Source organism: Spinacia oleracea, chromosome 1 (assembly GCF_020520425.1).
Source record: "Spinacia oleracea cultivar Varoflay chromosome 1, BTI_SOV_V1, whole genome shotgun sequence".
NCBI classification, from domain to species: Eukaryota; Viridiplantae; Streptophyta; class Magnoliopsida; order Caryophyllales; family Amaranthaceae; genus Spinacia; species Spinacia oleracea.
Window position 1 is genome coordinate 92,777,365 of NC_079487.1, and position 19,915 is coordinate 92,797,279.

General features: G+C 35.8%; 1 protein-coding gene across 1 annotated transcript; it reads right to left on the reverse strand.

The window, feature by feature from the left end:
* Positions 1-90: 90 nt before the first annotated feature.
* LOC110791296 (EP1-like glycoprotein 3) lies at positions 91-4,157 on the reverse strand. Its single transcript, XM_021996050.2, has one exon. The coding sequence runs from the start codon at positions 2,444-2,446 to the stop codon at positions 1,076-1,078; it is 1,371 nt and encodes a 456-aa protein (XP_021851742.2). The 5' UTR covers positions 2,447-4,157; the 3' UTR covers positions 91-1,075.
* Positions 4,158-19,915: the final 15,758 nt, after the last annotated feature.

Sequence of the window (19,915 nt, forward strand, 5' to 3'; positions counted from 1 at the left end):
GCTGTACTAATCGAATATGAGGGGTTTAATCTGCAAATTCACGTTAATCTTCATTCAGGTCTGTTTGGTAAAGTGATTGTGCAAGTATAGAAGCAACTATGAAGCGTTACACAGATGTTACACAGATGATGTTTTGTAACTAGTAGAATTAAATCCTTGATGTACTGCAAATTATCAGAGTCCCGTGTCATATTTTGTGTAATTTACTTGCCAGTATAATCATGTTTATCTGTTTCTAAATAATTGTCGCACAATAATTTAGGAGGGGGCCGGGTGGGGGAAACTAGGTGTTATATTTGTTTTATATTCCCTCCGTCCCGGAATATTTGCACCGTTTTGGCTTTTTGTACTATTCACATAATTCGCTTTGACCTTATTTTATTTCTAGTATATGAAAACAAATATTAGTATATGATATATTGTTGGCTTCATCTTAATATATGTTTTCAAAATATTAATATTGTACAAGTTCTTATAATATGTAGTTAAATATATTGGTGGTCAAAATTGTACATTGGTAAGCGTGTTCGATGCGAGTATTCGCGACGGAGTGAGTAACTAACAAAGTAACAATGGGTTTCTAAGATTTCGGGTTGAGTTTCTTCTATCACAATTTTGTTGTTGATTCTTGAATAACTGTAATCATATGCAGGGTTCACGTAGCCGAATGACAGGAAGCGGGTTTTGGTGCTGATGCATTGTTCATTAGGATTGCCTGAGGTGTAATCTTGCTTGACATGTTGGATGAAACTCCAGAGCTTGCAAAAGTACTCACATTTTATTGGGCGGGAAAGCTATCAAATCCACCCCCCTATGGTGGATATATATGACTTTTGACATCCACACATCCCCATACTCACTCAAGTTATATCCATAACCAAGGTTAGCCAAATATTCTTTTTTGTTATTCAACAATACAGGATAAGATTAATTTAGAACGAAATATGTATAGTACAAGATATGATGATTACTTGATGATCAACCATTACTGTATTTGATACCTCAAGCAAACCGCCCACACTGTCGTTGTTGTCGGCGATGGACACCTTAGTTATAAAAAAAAATTAAACAATTATTAGTTAGACACTTTGATATAACCAAAGTGCTTAGGGTTACCAGATTGCGTCAAAGTCTTGAGATCATAAACAATCCAACATCTTAAACTCTCCTCATCATAGAAAAAACCCACACACTTGCAATCTTCAGTGCATTTGGCCTTACATTTCCTTGGCTGCATAGGCCCCTCTCCTTCGGTGTACATGCTACTGAAATGCGTAACACCGACAACCTTGTAGTACTTGGCATTCATCTCCCCACCGTTGCATACCAAGTTCGGAGGCGCACACTTTTCGCTCCAACCCAAGAGCCCTCTAGGGGAAGGGCAAGCTACACACTGTTCTTTGTAGCAAACTCCGAAATCCCCACACTTTTCAGGCATTTGACATTCAGTTGCTCCTTTTTGATCACCCACCAATGGTTCTCCCATGAAAAGAGTGTACTCCACTTTCCATATACCCCTATTCAGAGGATCAAGATTATACGTACGTAGTTTACCATCAATGTCAAGTCGAAGGAAGGAATACGTGCCATCGTACCATGTATCAGCTAACTGCTGGTTTGAACTGGATAGCCAATCTGTGGTTATGTATTGAATACCTTGGAAAGTAAAATGACTAACGAAGTTTGTGACTGCTACATAATATTTGAATTCTTTGGAAGGTGTTGTGCTATAACTCTGATCAATTCTGTAGTAAGGAAGTGGTGTTGGATTTTTCGGGCTCTTGTAGTATAGAGACACATTATTGGGTCTCATCTCTAAGGTATAGTTCCCCTCTAAATCGCTCGTAGGCGATGCACGACTTACGAGCTTATTAGTAAGCCCGGCCTTAAGAGACTGTCCTGCTAATAGTGTATCCGAGGGGTAATCAAAACTTTGCCATATATAATTGTCTTTAGCATCGTGTAATACCAAGTTACCGTTATCAAGCATCTTCATTCCAACCACACCCTTGTTGGACGTGTTGGTTTGCCAAACAACACGGTCATCAAAATCGGCTAGTACAAGATTGCCATCTAGCCCTAAGGTAAGAGTTGCCCCGTCATGTACCGGGTCATTCCGGTTGGCGGCCCAAACCCATTTAGGATAGAAGTCCATGCCTATACCAAGGGTAAAAGAATTAGGGGTGAAGGAATACAAGCATAAAGAGAACTTTGGACTACCTATTCCTCCTACACGTCGGAAGTAGGAGTCGAATTCACCAGCGGTATCCTCTAAGTCACCTTGATTGATATAGAGGAAAAGTGAAGGTGGGAAAGATCTTTCAGGGAATGGAGCTGGAGCTGGAGCTGGAGCTGGAGAAGGAGATGAGGAATCTTGAGAAATCGACGGCGAAACAAGGAAGCATAGAGATAGGAGTAATGGGAAGGCAGACATGTTGATAAGCATGCATGTGTTTACGCTTTTGAATTGGATCTGTGCTAATATATATATATATAGCAGGTCGCATGCATCTATAGATTTAATTCTTCAACTTAAGTATCACTTCACAGTAGGACTTTGTAGTATTATTTTCCAAGTTGATAATATTCTATGATTTCAGATTAGCTGTCAATTACGTATGAAATGAAGGAATCAATGCAAAATAAAGTGACCAACGTAACGTACATGTCTTTATCTAGTGACAAATAATGAGTGTCTGCATGTGTACGCCGTACGATAGACCACTAGTTCGAATCCCAGCCTCAATTCGTGATGTTCTTGCAGCTCATTCAGAAAAAAATGAGAAAGTTAGAAGTTGTTTGATTAATGTTAATTCTAGTAGACTAATTGACTTTAGCTAATGGTTGTAGTATTGGGAAATTGATTGATTTTGGCAATCTAGCCTATATGAGTAGAAAGGATCTATAAGTCATATTTTAAAATGCTTGGTTTGTTAGATACAAACTAGTTTTTTTTAGAAGGGATCATTCGCAGCTGATGGCGCTCAATCTTATGACCTCTAAGTCACAAAGTGAGTTTTCTATTAACTCCACTAACTTATGTTGGTTTAGATACAGAATAATTGCAAAATGCAAATTAAAAGATGCATATTTTATAATTACACACTTTTATAATATAAGGCGGTCCTACACAAAAGACCGCATTGGTGTCATATAAGTTAAGAAATGGAACCAATTAGTTAAACAATAGAACTAATTAGTTACGCACTGAAACTTATTACTCCCTCCGTCCCGGAATACTTGACCTGTTTTCCTTATCGGGCCGTCCCTTAATACTTGACCTGTTTCTAAAAATGAATATATTCCAACAATATTATATTATTTCTCACTCCACCCCTATTAACCCACCTAACCCCTACTCCATACAAAAAATAATTAAAAATTCAACCCCTACTCTCCTCCAACTCCACCTCTTAACCCACCTCCCACTAACTACATTAAAATAATACCCCACTATCAACTACTACCTATTAAATTAAATAAGTCAATTCAAGTCCCTTAAACTCTATGGCGGTCAAACCGGGTCGAGTATTCCGGGACGGAGGGAGTAGTTAAGCAATGAAAACAATTAGTTAAGTCATCAAATCGGTCTTTTCGGTACGGCGGTCTTAACAAAAGTTGTCTATAATTAATTCCTATGGTTTTATGGCAAAACTCTTGAATGATTATAACAAAATGGTAGCCACCACAATACACTGAATCTTAGCCTTTCATTACTGATGATCAATCTGGACAATTGATTTAGTTGACTTAATACTTACAAAAAATGACAAATAAGTAATGAATTGAACTATCATTCCACATTAAGTTTTGGGTGTTTTCTCTTTCTTAATTGTTCCTCCTACGGGTCCTCCACTCCTCCCATAATCCTATTTCCCAACCGCTCACTCACCGTTGAACTTCGATTGCAAAAACCATAATTCTATTTCCACCATTCTTCATCAAACACAAAAGCCATTATCCAAGTCTTATTACCAGCATCTGATCAAATTATTTAATTAATTAAGTTGAAATTCAAAAAATTAAATTCTCTTTGGAAATTTGAAATTTGAAATTTGAAATTCGAACGACTTCGAATAGTGGAACAAGTCTTTATATAGGCGTGGGATTTGGGTATTTACACATTAAATTAAAAGTTATGACAAGATCTAAAGAAAAGAAAAAAAAAACCGAAAAGGAGAGTCATTAACAGACAGTTGCAGATCTATTTTCCAACCTTTCGGCTTTTTTTTTTTATAGAAGAAGATAAGAGTATATAAATAAAAGATGGAAGAGAACAAAAAAGGAAGGGCCTTGCATTTTTATTTATTTTTGGACAGCATAAAATAAATGAAAACATTAAGAGTTCGTCCTAGCATGGACAAGATTGTGAGCTCGAATTACAGCAGTTGTATCTACTTTTATAATCCAAAAAAATCTGAAAATAAGGGACATGCATCTTAATCAAGAGAAGCGGTCCCTTTAAAATTTACGACCGACCTATCATTCTATCCAATATCCATTGACCATTCCCTTAGTCGTAGTCAATACCTCCCCCACCGACAATAGGATCAGACGGTGGTGTTTTTGGCGGACAGGGTATTACGACTGTAATATTGATGCGCCCTTTTACTTCGACTGATAGAGCTTCAACACCGCATATATCATCATTTGTGAAAACCATGAGTATTACAAACAGAGCAATGACCTTAATGAATGACCATTTCTTCTGCCCCATTTTAGTTATGAAATTAATTTCACACCCAAATAAACAGGGTACTCCTAATACGCTGTTAAATTATAAGTGTACGTATTTGATAGAGAACTATTGAGTTCATATATGGTTGCTACTTGGGAAGCAATAACATATAGCAGCCGACCCCTGAATGGCCGATCCTTACTGTTGCGTTGCACGACTTTCTTCTTTTTTTTCAATTGTAACTAAGGAGTAGTACGTGCTTCTCAGTTTCTTCATTTTTTGGACGTGGGAAGCAATCCTAACCCTATTTTCTTTAATATTAAAATCACATTCATTAGTATATAAAATGTTACGAAAATGATAAATGTAGCAATATGCTAGTTTTAAGCCGTATCTCTATTATATAAAGGAACAGCTGAGGTTAAATTGGTAATCACACTTTTCGTGTCCCCAAGCAAAATTACTAAGATACCCTCATTTCGTCGCTTGCTGAATCCTGAGCTCTCCCCTCTCACTTTTTCTCTCTCCTCAACCCTCACCAAATCGCGTCCCTCTCACGTTTTCTCTTGGTTTCTAGGGTTAGACCTTCCAGCGGTTGCACTTCCTCGCCGTCGTCCCTCACCCAATCGCTTCCCCCCGTCGCCTTCCATCGATCTCTGCCGGAAATGGTGCAGCAACCGAGATCGTTTTTCCACTTTGAATAACTTTCTTAATTAGATCTTTTAATTAATTGTTGTTGTTTGTTGATTTTGCTAGGTTTTTGGATCGTAAGTCGAGGGTTCTGAACTTGGCGGCTCCTTTGCGGTGGTAGACTTCGGCGAGCACAAAGGTTACCTGAAAGGAGTCATCAGCGAGGTCATCCATGACTCCCTCGGCGTCACTTTCCGACACTCATTCAGGTACAAGCACCAGAAGGAGTTGTTCGTCGCTGCAGAGGGTATGTACACTGGTCAGCCCGTGCTTTTGGAGATTACGCCATTGTTATCTCTCACAGCCCTGATAATGATACCTCTAGGTATATCTTCACTTTATTTGTCATGTGTTTTTTGATTTTCGCTATTAATTTTTTTTGTTTTCTATGTTTTTTTTACATCTATGATTCAGTAATTAGTTTGTTCTAGGAACGTCTTTGCTTGATGATTTGATTTTTATATGGGTGTTTGAAATTTGGTTGGTTGGTATTGTATGAGACATGGTAATTTGATTTGGATTAGTGAAGTGAGGTAAAAATTAGATCTTTTGTCGTATAATTTGGTATATGAAATTCTTGATTGCTTGGGTATTTTGCAAATTAGTTGAATTGGTTTGTTAATGTGTGATTTGTTGAAATTTCTTTGATTCATTTTAACATCTCTCAGCATGTATTAAGTCTAAACTCTACCATGTTATTACTACTATTATAATCACATCTTAAATGTTGAATTTCTTCAATACGAATCTATCTAATCGACAAATTTTCGGTCTAATTTAGTTTGATTGTGGGGTTTCGTATTGCCGGTTCATGCCGATTGCTATTTTCAGGTTTTCTTAGCTTTGGATTTATAGGTTTTGTTAGCTGATTGTGGGGTTTTCGTAGCTTTGGATTTATAGGTTTTGTTAGCTAATTGTGGGGTTTTCTTAGCTTTGGATTTATAGGTTTTGTTAGCTGATTGTGCCGGTTTTGTATTGCTGATTGCTATATATATATATGTAGCCTTTAATTAGTTGATTACAATTTTCCGAATTTGTAAAAGGATATTTAGTGAAAACTTGCATTTGATTTTTCATTTCTTCAGGTTCAAGTGTTTGAGAAGCAATGCGGATCCCTAACTCAGTACGGTATGAAACATATGCGAGCCTTTGCTAACATCTGTAACAAGGAGGTTTCGCAGTCTGCACATGAAGCTTCACATTTTAAGTTGAGTCTGCAACAAAAATTGATCATTTTAAGTTGAGTCCTCACATTTTAAGTTGATTTCTAGGTTTTGTTAGCTTATGATTTCTGGGTTATTTGTTTTGATTTATGGGTTTTTGTATGACAATCTAATACGAATTGATAATAGAGATTAGTTCAGGATTGAAATTAGTATGATGGGTTTTGATTTTTGGATTTTGTCCTCACATTTTTGCAGGTCATTATGATCCCAACCCTTTCAAAGAAGAAGTAGAGGTCAATCCCTTTGCTGTAACTCAAATTTAATTTTTTATTCAAAATCATGGATTATGGCTTTGGTCCTGTGTGTTTGATTAAGTTTTTGCATTAGTAAATTTAGAATTTTTTGGTTTTGTTCAGCAGATTTAAGTTATAAATTAATCTTTATCTGTTTTGTTTGTTCTGGTGAAATTGGATTACTTTAGGAGAGATGTGAAAAAATTGATGGTTTACAAAAAAGACTCTGGCTTTGTATTCGATGGTTCCAAGTGGTTGAAGGAGGGTATATCTTAGAGCAAGATAATCTCCGGGAGTTGCTGCAATCGGCAGAGAGATGGGTATGATTTTTTGGTGCATTCGGTAGTGGAAAAATGTCAGGCTAACCTGGTAAGCTATAACAATTGCACTTACATGTTCGAGAGGGAGAGGAATTTCTTGACTTTTGAAACTATTTATTATGCACATTCAGTAAAATCGTATTTGGTTGCAACGAACTAAAGTATTTATAGTGGAGCTGTTTCTGGTTGTGCTTATAGATGTTATTCAATTCATAAACTAAATGCACCAAAAGTAATTGAACGAACGGGGGAAGTGATAGTTCAGGTATATTGAACTACATTTCTCTCTTTGATCATGTTTAAAGAACTGTTGTGATGTTTTCTGTCACATGCTTAATGATTATGATATGGTTTCTAACAATACTAAATTGCCTTTAACATATCTTTTAATAGCCTGAAAAAGAGGTGCTAATGGGGGAGGCAATTTCCTTTGAATATTCCTCTGATACATTTTTTATTGTTTATTTTAGTAGAATTTATATTCCCCTTTGAATATTTATTTTATTTAAGAGGTGCTAATGTTCATTTTATTGTTTATACAATGAAAATTAACTTCAGAATGCCAAGTCTAACTGATATATTTTGTGCAGTCGTACATTTTCTGTCTTAATGTCCATTTTTGGTTGCGAAACTATGAACTGAGATTTTGCCTGACCTATTATCTGATTTATAGCATGGCATTGACAATTCCTCTGTATCAATTTATGGACAATGCAATCCAGGAGTAATAGCAATGTAAAGAGGTGACCACCTCCTTGACTTTTTGTGGAGGTTGCTTAATGTTGGCATAATTAGGAGGTTTCTGCCTTTTTTATATTTTGGAAAATTTAGTTCGTTTGGGAGTTAGTTCTATAAAAGCAATTTTGATGGTCTTTGGTAAAGTTTATTTCACATGTTGTGTGTTTCAGATTAGAATTTTTGGATGATAATTCTCGGATTTGAGAGTATGGTTTTTGATGTTGATCTTATCCTAATACACAGTTTTGGAGCTAGCTGTTTTTTAGCTTGATTATGTGTGCGCTTGGTTGTACTCGATCTAGGATGATCAACCATTTCCCCTGTTGCATTTTTAATCATTCAACATAACACTAGATATTAATATATTCAGTTGTTCATAAATGTATGTTCCTGCATATTATCAGAAATAGAACTGAATTGTAAGTTGATTTTTTTTCCTGTGTTTGTATTTTGCAGATTTATGAACAGAGTACAATTGCTAGAAGACAAGCAGTATTTTTTTTTTAAGTTATAGTTTTTCATCCTTACTGCTACAGAAATCAAATTGTTTATTTTTCAATATTTGTATTTAACGTTTAAACAATACACAAAGTGATTATATTCTGGCTGAAATTTCATACAATTAGTTTATTTTGATTCAGTATTTTGGGCATTCTAGAATTGTGGGATGTCAATTACAATGGGAATGTTCTTTTCATATTTCGTTTTTTAGATAAAATAAAGAAGGAATACATAACGGTTGTCTAAGGAAATTATTCTCTATATTAAAGGAATACAGAACTGTTATGTAAGGTAATAACACAATTTTAGTTTTTTTTTTACGCACGCACGCAGCGCGTGCATATAAGACTTATAATATAAGGGAAGAGCTGAGGGTATTTTAGTAACCTAACTTTTGGTGTCCCCTGTGAAAAAGACTAAAATAACCTCTACCCTTAAACCATTTAATTCAATTGAAAAGCTGATTATTTAGTGAATTGAAATAACAAATCAGAGAACCAAAAAGATTTCAAACGCCTAAAATCTATTTAACGCCCATAACAACAAAAGTCAACAAAGAATGATGTTATTTTAATTGACAATCATAAAATCAGGAAAATCACCCACAATCTATGTTGATTGAGAACATTTCACGTGACTGTCAGTCAAATAATACCAAAAATAAGAATCAAATCATATACAAATTTATTACAATTACCTAAATTACTCTACTGCAAAACTTAATACTAGGAGTTACAATTACCTAAAGTTCAATCTCCGTTGTAAAAAAAATAAAGAAAAAAGTCCAATGTCTCAGTTACGTTACTGAGAGTTAAATAATACAAAAAAAGAATCAAATTATTCTACTGTAAACCTAATACTACGAATTGTTCTGAAAATTCTACGAAGCTCATCGAATACACAAAATTCATCGCAAAAAATCTCCATCGTCGTTTCCCTTCAAGTAGTGCCGATATATGTAAGTATATTGTTCTTCCGAATTCATGCACACAAAAAAATTGAAATTGTGTTATTGAACAATTCATGATTATGTTATCCGATGAAAATTGTATTGTTGATAAAATACTAAGTAGAATATGAATATGTTGTACTAAAACACTTGCATTGATCTTTATGTAGATTAGATAACTGGCCATTGCAATCGACAACTACCAACGAATCACTTTCAAAAGATAAGGTAAGTCGTTCCATTAAACAAAAAACTAATTGATATTGATTGTTCGTGAATTTTTATTATGAGATGTCCAATTATTTACACTTTAAATGGTTTTTATGCAGGCTTTAATTTCAAATAAAAGTTCTTCACTTTATACAATAACCACCGGCCATCGGCATAAGGTACGTTTCCATCCACCTCTTAAACAAAAAGTAAATCATAATATGTGCATGCTTTTATTGGCTATGATTTTTGGGTACATGTTAGATTTTAAATGTCATTTAACACGCTTTTATTGGCTATGATTCTTACGTTACATGTTTGGGATAAGACTATAGACTTATAGAGTGAGTAGGGAGTGTTGAGGTAATGGTGAGCAGTTGATTCTCTAAAGAGGAAACAACAGGGAGGAGAAAGAGATGGGGAAATTAGTCGCCATTTTATCTGAAGGAGAGAGCAAAGAAGAAGTGAGAGAAAGGGTGATTGAGAGAGCAACAGATAGGAGAGAGTTAGAGAGCAACGAAGATTTTTCTAGCCACTAAAGTTCTGGTGACTTATCATTTTGGAAGTTTAAGCCATTAAAATTAATTTTGTAATGAATTTTTAAAGAGTATATTTTGTGAGTTAGGTTATTTGGTAGAATTGACGGTAGAATATAAATTTGGGTAAAATGATATTAATAAAGTTACTCACGATTTCAACAAAAAAAAAAAAAAAATTTACCCACGAACATAATTTTAGGTGTGTGGGTAATATTAAGGCTTTATTTGGTTGGGAGGAATTGGAAGGAAAAGAAAAGAAAGGAAAGGTAAAATAAGGTTTCCTGTATTTGGTACAAATAATTATACGGGAAGTGAAAGGAAAGTAAGGGAATTGGAAGGAAAGCTCCTTTATAAAATTTTCACTTTCCTTTCCTCCCAAAGTTGGAGGAATTTGGAAGGAAAGAGAAAATTAAAAGCTGTCATTTATATTTCCTTTCTCTTCCCTTCATTTCTTTCCCTTAAACCAAAAACAGGAAAATAAAATCTCTTTCTTTTCCCTTCCTTTCCTTTCTTTTCCCTTCCTTTCTTTTCTCTTCCTTTCCTTTACTAATAGTGAACCAAATAGGGCCTAAGTATTGTCTTACGAAGTAATTTTTCAAAAGAAAATTTTGGTTTATATATACTCCGATCCGTAGGTAATTTGGCGAAATGATAGTTGGTATATAAAAAAAAAGTTATAATAATTAGCTCATATTGTATTTGAATTACGTTTATGCAGTCTAACAGATGTGGTCAGGGCATGGAAGAAACATTATCAACTTTCGAAAATAAAGTTTTTTCGTGGGTGCTACCTCCACCAACAATCGAAGATTTTAATCCAGAATATTCTTATAATTGTTGCTAATGGATTGGGTAGAGATGTGGTTAGATAAGTACATATGCAGGCAAAATAGAAAACGAAACACATTTTTATACGTTTAATTTCTTTACTCCGGTATTACGATTTAGATTTATCTGTCATATAAGAGCATGTGTATTACATTGTTTCACTATTTAGATGCTTTTAAATAGAGATGAAGTACTTATTTTGGCATATTATTATTTATAATGAATAGTTTTTTTTTTTTTTTGAAATAGTTATAATAACATTATAACTATTCATTATAAATATTATTATTTATAATGAATAGTTATAATAACACAACTTTTAGTTTTTATATAATCCCGCACGCATCGCGTGCATAAAATACTAGTCACAATTATGACAGAGCATGCTTATGTGTCATGATTCAAATTGGAAACTAAAATATTTAACTTATATAACCTATTCTACATGTTCCAAAAAAAGTAGGAAAATCTTAATAGTCTAATTTGTTTTTTTCTTTATATCGACTACTTTATTTATATATTTTCATAATATAAATATTACATTCATAGTAAAAATATTCTGATGACGCATAGCTGGTTGGAAGTCCAAGTACTTGTCTCTAGCCGACATAATTACCTTAGTAAAGTCTTTTGTATCAACAATGGAAACATATGCAATGCAAACGACAAAAATTCCCAGAACGGTCGGTGACAATCTTGACAAACAAACCAGAAATTTCATATGGGGGAGTTCGGATGAGCAACGTAAAGTTCATCTACTGTCTTGGGAGAAGCTACTTAAGCCACGAGACCAAGGGGGTGTAGGAATAAGATCAGCTAGACATTCTAACTCAGCTTTCCTCACAGAGTTGGGTTGGAGGGACCTAACCTAGCCAAATGCCTTATGGTCTAGAGTCCTTCGAGCTAAATATTGCAAAGGGCGGTGTGATATTGATATTCTTGAACCAAAGCAAAATATGTCCAATGTATATGGAGAGGGATAACAGAGAATGCAAACTATATTTGTAGTAGCTGGCTCGAGAATGACAGTTGGAAATAACAAAAACGTTATTTTGGGATCATTGTTGGGCATTTGATAGACCTCTTCGTGAACATGCTATAGGTGTAATCTTGCAGGACATTGATGGTGCCACGGTTGAGGAGATGTGGGCTAAGGAAATTTTCTCATGGAAATGGACAAGAATACCAGAACTACTACCACCAGTAACACTCAAGGAGATCGATGCATATGATCTCAAAGATAATCCTTCAATGGATGATTTAATTTTCTAGGGAAGGTCATCCAAGGGTGCCTTTACCATTAAGTCATCAATGCAATTGATAAGGAGAGATAACATTGAACATATAGATAGAAAATGGGAGGCAGTTTGGAAGGTTCACATTCAAAATGCATAGATTAGAGTATTCATGTGGCTAACAATGCATGATCGTTTAATGGGGAATGTTAATTGTGTTAAACGACATTTTACACTAGATCCTACCTGCCCACAATGTTGGAGGAGCAGAAGAAGAATCTCTTCACATCCCGCGGGATTGCACAGCAACATCCAAAGTTTGGAGAATAGTAGGAGGACCTTCTAATATAACTTTTGTACATCAGCGCACATCAAACATTGGCTCTTCAATAACCTCAATTATTCACCTCAGCAAAACATGACAGGGAGATATGGCCTACTCATTTTGCAATTACAATTTCGTGGATATGGAATTGGAAGAACTATGTAGTTTTTGGCAGAAGTAATGACATGCCAATTGACGTTGGTAGTTTCCTGTCTACTCGGTTTGAAGAAGCATGGAAAGCTCGCAATACTAATTTTCTTGTAACTAGAGTAAACCCACATCCATGACAACAGGTGTTGGTTAAATGAAAGTTCCCTCCACAAGTATGGCTAGCATTGAACACTGCACAAATGGAGCAACCTGTTGCAGCCCTGGTCTAGTGGGTGGAGGAGGCATCATCCGAGATCACATGGGGGATTTACAGTATGCTTTCTCTGCGAATTTTGCTTCATGCGTGGCTTTTCGGGCTAAATTTAAAGCATTAGAAATTGGTCCGGATCTTGCTATTCATATGGGTGTAAAGAAGCTTATGGTACAAGTTGATAATCAAATCGTTATTGCTTCGATAAGTAGTGTTGACCCATATGGAGGTGATTGTACCAATTGAGGTTGGCATGAGTGGTTAAGGGCCTCTTGCTCCTTAACCAAGGTCTGGGGTTCGAGCCTTGGGAATGGAAAATATCTCAAATGGGAGGGAAGCTGCCCATCGAGGTACCCATGCAAACTCCCACGGAAGATTACCTCGCCGAAGGCGGTGGGAACTCCTCGTAGTAGAACAAAAAAAATACGGAGGTGATTGTGTGCACCTTGTCTAGTTATAGGAGCATGATCAAAGATACAGATTGGGAGGTCTCTCTCTTTCATTCGTGAAGGGAACAAAGCGGCTGACTGATTAGCAAAGGTTGGAGTTACGCAACCTTTGAAGATACATATGGTTCAAGTTCCACCGTTGGAGCTTGGGAGGATACTACACGATGATCTAGTTGGAGGGGCTTGGCCACGATTAGTTTCTAGTATTTAGTTATCTCTTTCTGTTGGGGCTTGGCGGATCCAGAAATTGTACTAAGTGGGGTCACTATTACAAAATTACTGAAAAATTAGCTAAATTAGATACTTTTTAATACAAATTAGTCTAAAATTAACTAAAATTATGTAATTTTTTTGGCCAAGTGGGGTCAAGTGACCCCACTCCCTACACACTAGATCCGCCAGTGGGCTTGCCCCTCATTTGCAACGAAAAAAATATACGTAGTTTACTAATATACATTACAGAGAACTACGTACATAATTTAAATATCGTGTTAATTAATTCCCTAAAATATGTTATTTTAATCAATGTTCGAATTGCTGAACATGAAGATTTATGTAAAGTTATATGTCATTCACATACATACACATGATTATGTAGGAATTGAACCTACAATCTCATGTTTAAAAAATAACACACAGACACGCACACGCCCACGCCAACGCACATGCACACACACACGCACACGCACACGCAAACGCGCACACACACACACACACGCACGCACGCACCCACGCACACGCGCACACACGCACGCGCACACGCACACACGCACACGCACACGCGCACACACACACACGCACGCACACACGGAAACGGACACGCACACGCACAGGTACGCGCGCACGCACGCACGCACACGCACACGCACACGCACACGCACACGCACACGCACACGCCCACACGCACACGCACACGCACACGCACACGCACAAGCGCGCGTGCGCACACACACACACACACACACTCACTCACACGCACACACACATAACTGGGTTACCCCGGGCCCAAAAACTAATTACTCCCTAGTCTTGACATAAGTCGTTTATTTTGTGAAAAATCAAAAGGAAAACTTCCTTTCCCTCTTTCATCCGCCGCCTCCCCTTTTTCTTCAATCGACAACAACCGCCCTTCTTTCTTCAATCTACAACAACCACCACCACCTTCCCTCCGCCACCTCTACCTTCGGTTGCTTTCCTCCCCTCCGTCGCCTCTACTACCCATCGATGACCTTCAATCAGCTTGGCACCGCTTCCTCTTCGGTCATTCCTCGCGACACGACTTTCTCTCCCCTCCAAAGCCTCTTTTCGTGTCGTTGCTCTCCTCGCACCGCTGCTTTCCTCGGCTCTCTTCGCGACGCGGCTTCATCAGATCTATTTATTTTGGTTTTAGATATCCTTGCGGCACGGCTTCATCGGGGTTTGCTGGGTGGTTGTTTTTGTGGCAGGTAAAATGGTCTTGGTGGTGGTTGGATGATTCCCGTGGGGAGTAGGGTGGTTTCGGTGAGGGCATGGTGGTCTTGGAGTGGTTTAGTATGTTTGTTAGGGCGGCACAGGTGGTTCGAGCGGTTGGTCAGGTTGTGTTTTGGTGGTGGTGTTTGTTAAAGATAGTCAAAGTGGCAGTTAAGTTGGTTAGATGAAGAAGAGTTTGAGCGTTAGCCTGATTCCTTGGGTAGGGTGATGAGTGACATTTATGTCGCTCATAGGATAGTGATTTAGGCAATTATTTGAGTCGTTTTAGTTCATTTTTAGTGTTTTTAAGCTTTATTTTCCTTAATTTCTCATTTTAATTATTTATAACTTAGTGTAGTATAATTGGCTATTTTTATTAGTTTTTGGGTTTTATTTTCTTAATTTATTTCTTTTTCTTTGTTTCAATAATTTTTATAGTTTAACTATTTAGTTTTCGTTATGAATTTTCCTCCTTTTCTTTTTAGTTTTGTAGTATAAATATCCAATTTTTTAGGAGATTATTACCATGCAAATAATTAGTCTCATTTTTAGGGTTTTAGCTTAGTTTTTTGAGTGAGAAAATGAGAGAAACAATGGGTTGATGATGGATTTTAAAGAATCAAAGATGGGAATTAATGCTTTGGAGATCTCCATCAATAAATCAATGAGAATTTATCACTCTTATCTCTTCTTTTATTGTCTTATTTATCATTTTATTTAATTCTTTGATTAGATTAGTTTCATGTTTAGTTTTATAATTTGATCTTTAAATTAGTTGTTGTTCTTTCTTAGTATTATGTTATTAGTTATTAAAGTCTGTAGATTTATTGTTATTATGTTGATTGAATAGTGTATTGGTTAGGGTTTGGGTGAAAACCTAACAATGATTGATTTGCGTAATTGAGTTTGAATTTGGTGATGTTGCATGATTAAATTATTGTTTGTTTGAGCATACTCAAACTTTGTTGTATGCAAATTAGCTACTTGTGTATGACTTTGATTTTGGGCTAGTTGACTTTAGGGATATCGAGGGATTGTGACCTAAGTTGATTATCGTTTGGTTCGTGCCTAATCCTGACCTAAGGGTAGTTGTGTGTAGGACGAGAGAATTCGCATTTGACTATTAATTCAAAGAATTGATCCAAGGCGGGAGTCATTTGGGGATCTATATATTTCTAACCAACGCCTTATTTATGCTTTGCTTGTGCATCATCATTCTTAATTGTTGCTCATATACTTGTTTTAATATTGTTGGTGTTGGATCTCATTCCCTGACCATGTTTGTCCTTTGGTAGTTAGTTTAGTTAGATTAGTTTTAGTTGGTTAGTTGATTTTTCCGACCCTATTTCGACCTAGCTTATTGTTCGATTAGCATAATCGAGTGCACCTTAGTCCTTGTGGATTTCGACCCTTGCTTATCGCTTTGCTTGTGTTTAGTGATTAATTAGTTTAGGTTTTTATTTGATTAGGAGTGACTAGTAACAACCTAGTTTTTCCGTGGTCATAGGGTGATGAATCAGAGTAGAGGGAAAAGGGGGAATCATAAGGGTAAAGGGAATGATTGAATTGATCTATCAAATAACAATAAAGGGAATTAAGGTAGTTGATAGCCTTTCCCTTTGTTGAAACCCCCAACCAAACGCCCCATAAGGTTTATTGTTACAATTACAACTACATAATGCAATTTAATAACTACATTCTTGACTAAGAAGTAAGAACTACGTAATATATTTTCTACAATAACTAGCAACATGTATTAAGAATATCAATAAAGCAACATGTACTAAGAACGTGTCCCTCCCGTTGCTTTTTATTTTTACGTATTCCGTTTTGGTGTCCCATTTTAATGTTCAGGTTTTGTTTTTTTTTTTTAAAGGAAAATTAATTAATTAATAAAGAGTCATACGGCATCTACAAAAGAAATATAGATCTAACAAATACATGACAAATTGAATCAAATTAAATAAAGGTTTACTTCATCATAACTACGGTCGTTGAATAGATCTTGCACTGTAGAACGTCTCCCGTACATAAAGCTGGAAAATGCAGCGTTTCAAAGAGAGGGTCCAACGATTTGTTGTAGCCGCGAGGATGATTTCCAATTGATTCATCTGAATAACCGAAAAAATGATATATGTTGCGATCCCGCATAAAACTTTACCAACGGACCAATTCTACATAAATCCACTACGAGTGAACGACAAACCACCAAACTAAAACTAACTCCACCATAGGGAGACTAACGAACAAGGACGGACTCCGCCTATATGGTGAAAATTTATTGAATTTAAGAGACAATAGATGAATTAATTGAAGACAAAGGGTCGAAAATAGTCTAATTTCCGAAGAAATTAGATTATTTTCGGCCTACAACGGCCAAGAAAATAACCCCTAGAAAAGGAGAGAGGGAGAGTTTAGGTTTTGATTATTTTCTTTTATATTGTAGCATGAATGTCCTAAATATTCTGTCAAAAATCGTGTGAATTCATGTGGACACTAACTCTTTCACAATATCCCATTGGGACATTAAATCTCTCAATAAACAGTATTTGCATTGTTTTAATAATAATAAAAAGAATCTTTATCAACATTAGTTAGTTGTTAAATCGCGTACATGGTACGAAACGTAAAGAATAAAAAAGTTCGAAGGAAGTAATATCTATATTATTACTAAAACCACCAAGGCAAGGAATGTCATATCGTCACATGTTGCTTTCTATATAACGTGACATGACGCATCGTCATCTTTAACATGTCATCCCACATAATTTTGTTGACCATGAAATAATGTTAGCTATAGCCTTATAGGTTTCAAACATGTGATCTCTCATTTGTTTATCATACTTTAACCACTATGACACAACTTATTTTGTCGTTTCTTATACGTTCAAAATTATATTAAGTCAATACAATTAGAAAATAATTTGAATCATTTCTTAATAGTCTCACATCACTAATTAGTCATTATTTTTACGAGTTACTAATCCTTACATGATAAAATTTATTAAAGCATATTCAAAGCAAGATATATTGTAATGTAAAAAATTAAATAGACTTAAAAAGAGTTATACAATAATCTACTTGATCCATTTTTCTACTATTCAGGGCATCACCCGTGACACTTACTAGTTTTACTTTAAACTGTCTATTTATACATATATTGTTTTAAAAGGGAAACCATAGATGATTAGAAGTCAAGTGTCATATATCTCTCCTTTCATCCATCAATTTTTATTTTTTTTTTGAATTTTTCTTTTATTGTTGCTATATTTTATAATTTCAACGCCTGTTCCACTTCATTCAACAATATTTCAATATATTTATATTAGCCTCTTCCACTCCACCCCCATTTAACTAACCTTCAATATTAATTCAGCATATAGTTTATAATTTTTGTTTCAACCTTCAAATTCCACCTCTATTTAAATCATATTTCCTCCGATTTTTAATACTCGCAACGTTTATGTATTTTACACTATTCATATATTCTATTTTGACTATTGTTGGTGATTTATACGTAAGATAAAACATAATCATGTAGGATCTTGTTAGATTCGTCTCAATTTGTATTTTCAAAATATTAATTTTTTATAATTTTAGCTTAAAGAGAAATAAAGATATTAATGATCAAAGTTTTGCATATGCATGTGTGAAAGTTACCAACGTTGCAAGTATTAAAAATCGGAGGAATTAATATATTACCACTGCAATCACAAGTCCTTGATAAAATTAAAACTTCAAAAGATTACTAAACAACTACATAAAAAGAACGGGCCTCAAGAGGTAGTTTAATTATATTAGCCAGAGGGAACTTTTTGCCTACTCTTTGAGTGACAATGACTTTATCAATTCCCATTTTCGTGGGAGTCGACGGGGAGAGCATAGCATCATCACATAAACTACAGGACAGGTCCAATATTACTACTAGTAGACTAGACACTAGACAAACCCATAACCCATTACCAATTACCAATTACCAATTACCAATTACCAATTAAGCTAATAGATGTGAAACTATCATCTTCAATCATTCTTCTGCTTCTCTCACAATCAAAAAGGGTGACTGGAGGCTCTCCACATAACATATAACATATAGCATCCTCATAAGTTTCCTTGTCGAACAAATAATACGACAAACCTATGTCTTGGTGAAAGATGAAGAAAAAAAGGAAAGAACTCCGACATGCGTCTTCATTGTGTAAGAAATAATAATCATCCCATTCAGATTCTATTAGAATCCATACCATATTATCAAATCTATCCATTGAATTTACGCCCAAAAGGCCATTTATCGCACATAACTGATATTTTGTAGTTGGTAAACCCATTCGCAACAACTGTGACAGCCCTAACAGCTTTCCAAACTCCTCCTCCTCCTCCTCCTCCAAATTAAAAACAGAGATGAACACATCTTCTGTATATACGTGCCCAGTGGTGTCTTCTATCCAGTGTAACCTCTCATTAACCAACACCCCTCGTCCTTCATCTGCTTCCACTCATTGACCCGAAGTGAATAAACGAAAACCAGGACATCTTGATCCTTATCAAGAGCAGCAACTAAAATCTTCTAGTTATCTTCAGACCATACATACCCAAACCCGGTACAGATTCGCATCTCGGCATGATCATACAGGGCTATTTTCCAGGGTATTACATTCATCAGTACATGGATGATGGATTCCAAATTCTAAAAGAGTGATAATAACGATCCAGCAAAGCATACCAAACCATTGCAAGAACCCACTATATGGCAATTGGCAAATGGGAAATGGGAATGGGATCGAGTGAAACGGAAATATGGGAAGGAGCAATTTATAGAGTCAGCTGGGGAGACGATTGGACAACCCTAAGGCTAAGAAATATGAAGAGAACGCTTCAACTACAGAGTAGGACATTTATTAATCCCAAATTCCAATATTATTAACAAAGGTGAAAAACCTTTCAATATACCCAATAATCTGGAATCCTGGTTAACAATAAAAAGTCCCCTTACATTCCCCCGCCAACAAAGAAGAGAAAGGATACAATTGCATACACCAATGTCCAGGAAAATTTTATGTAATAGTACCAATAAGGCTAAAAGACTGACAAATTCACCAGCAATCCGTATCTAATGGGGGAAAACAGAAGAATTCCTTACGGTTATAACTCTTGTTTCAATGAAGTGAGGAAAACAAAATGAAA

Coding starts and splice junctions, on each gene's coding strand:
- LOC110791296 (XM_021996050.2), bottom strand. CDS start 2,446: ATGCTTATCAACATGTCTGCCTTCCCATTACTCCTATCTCTATGCTTC.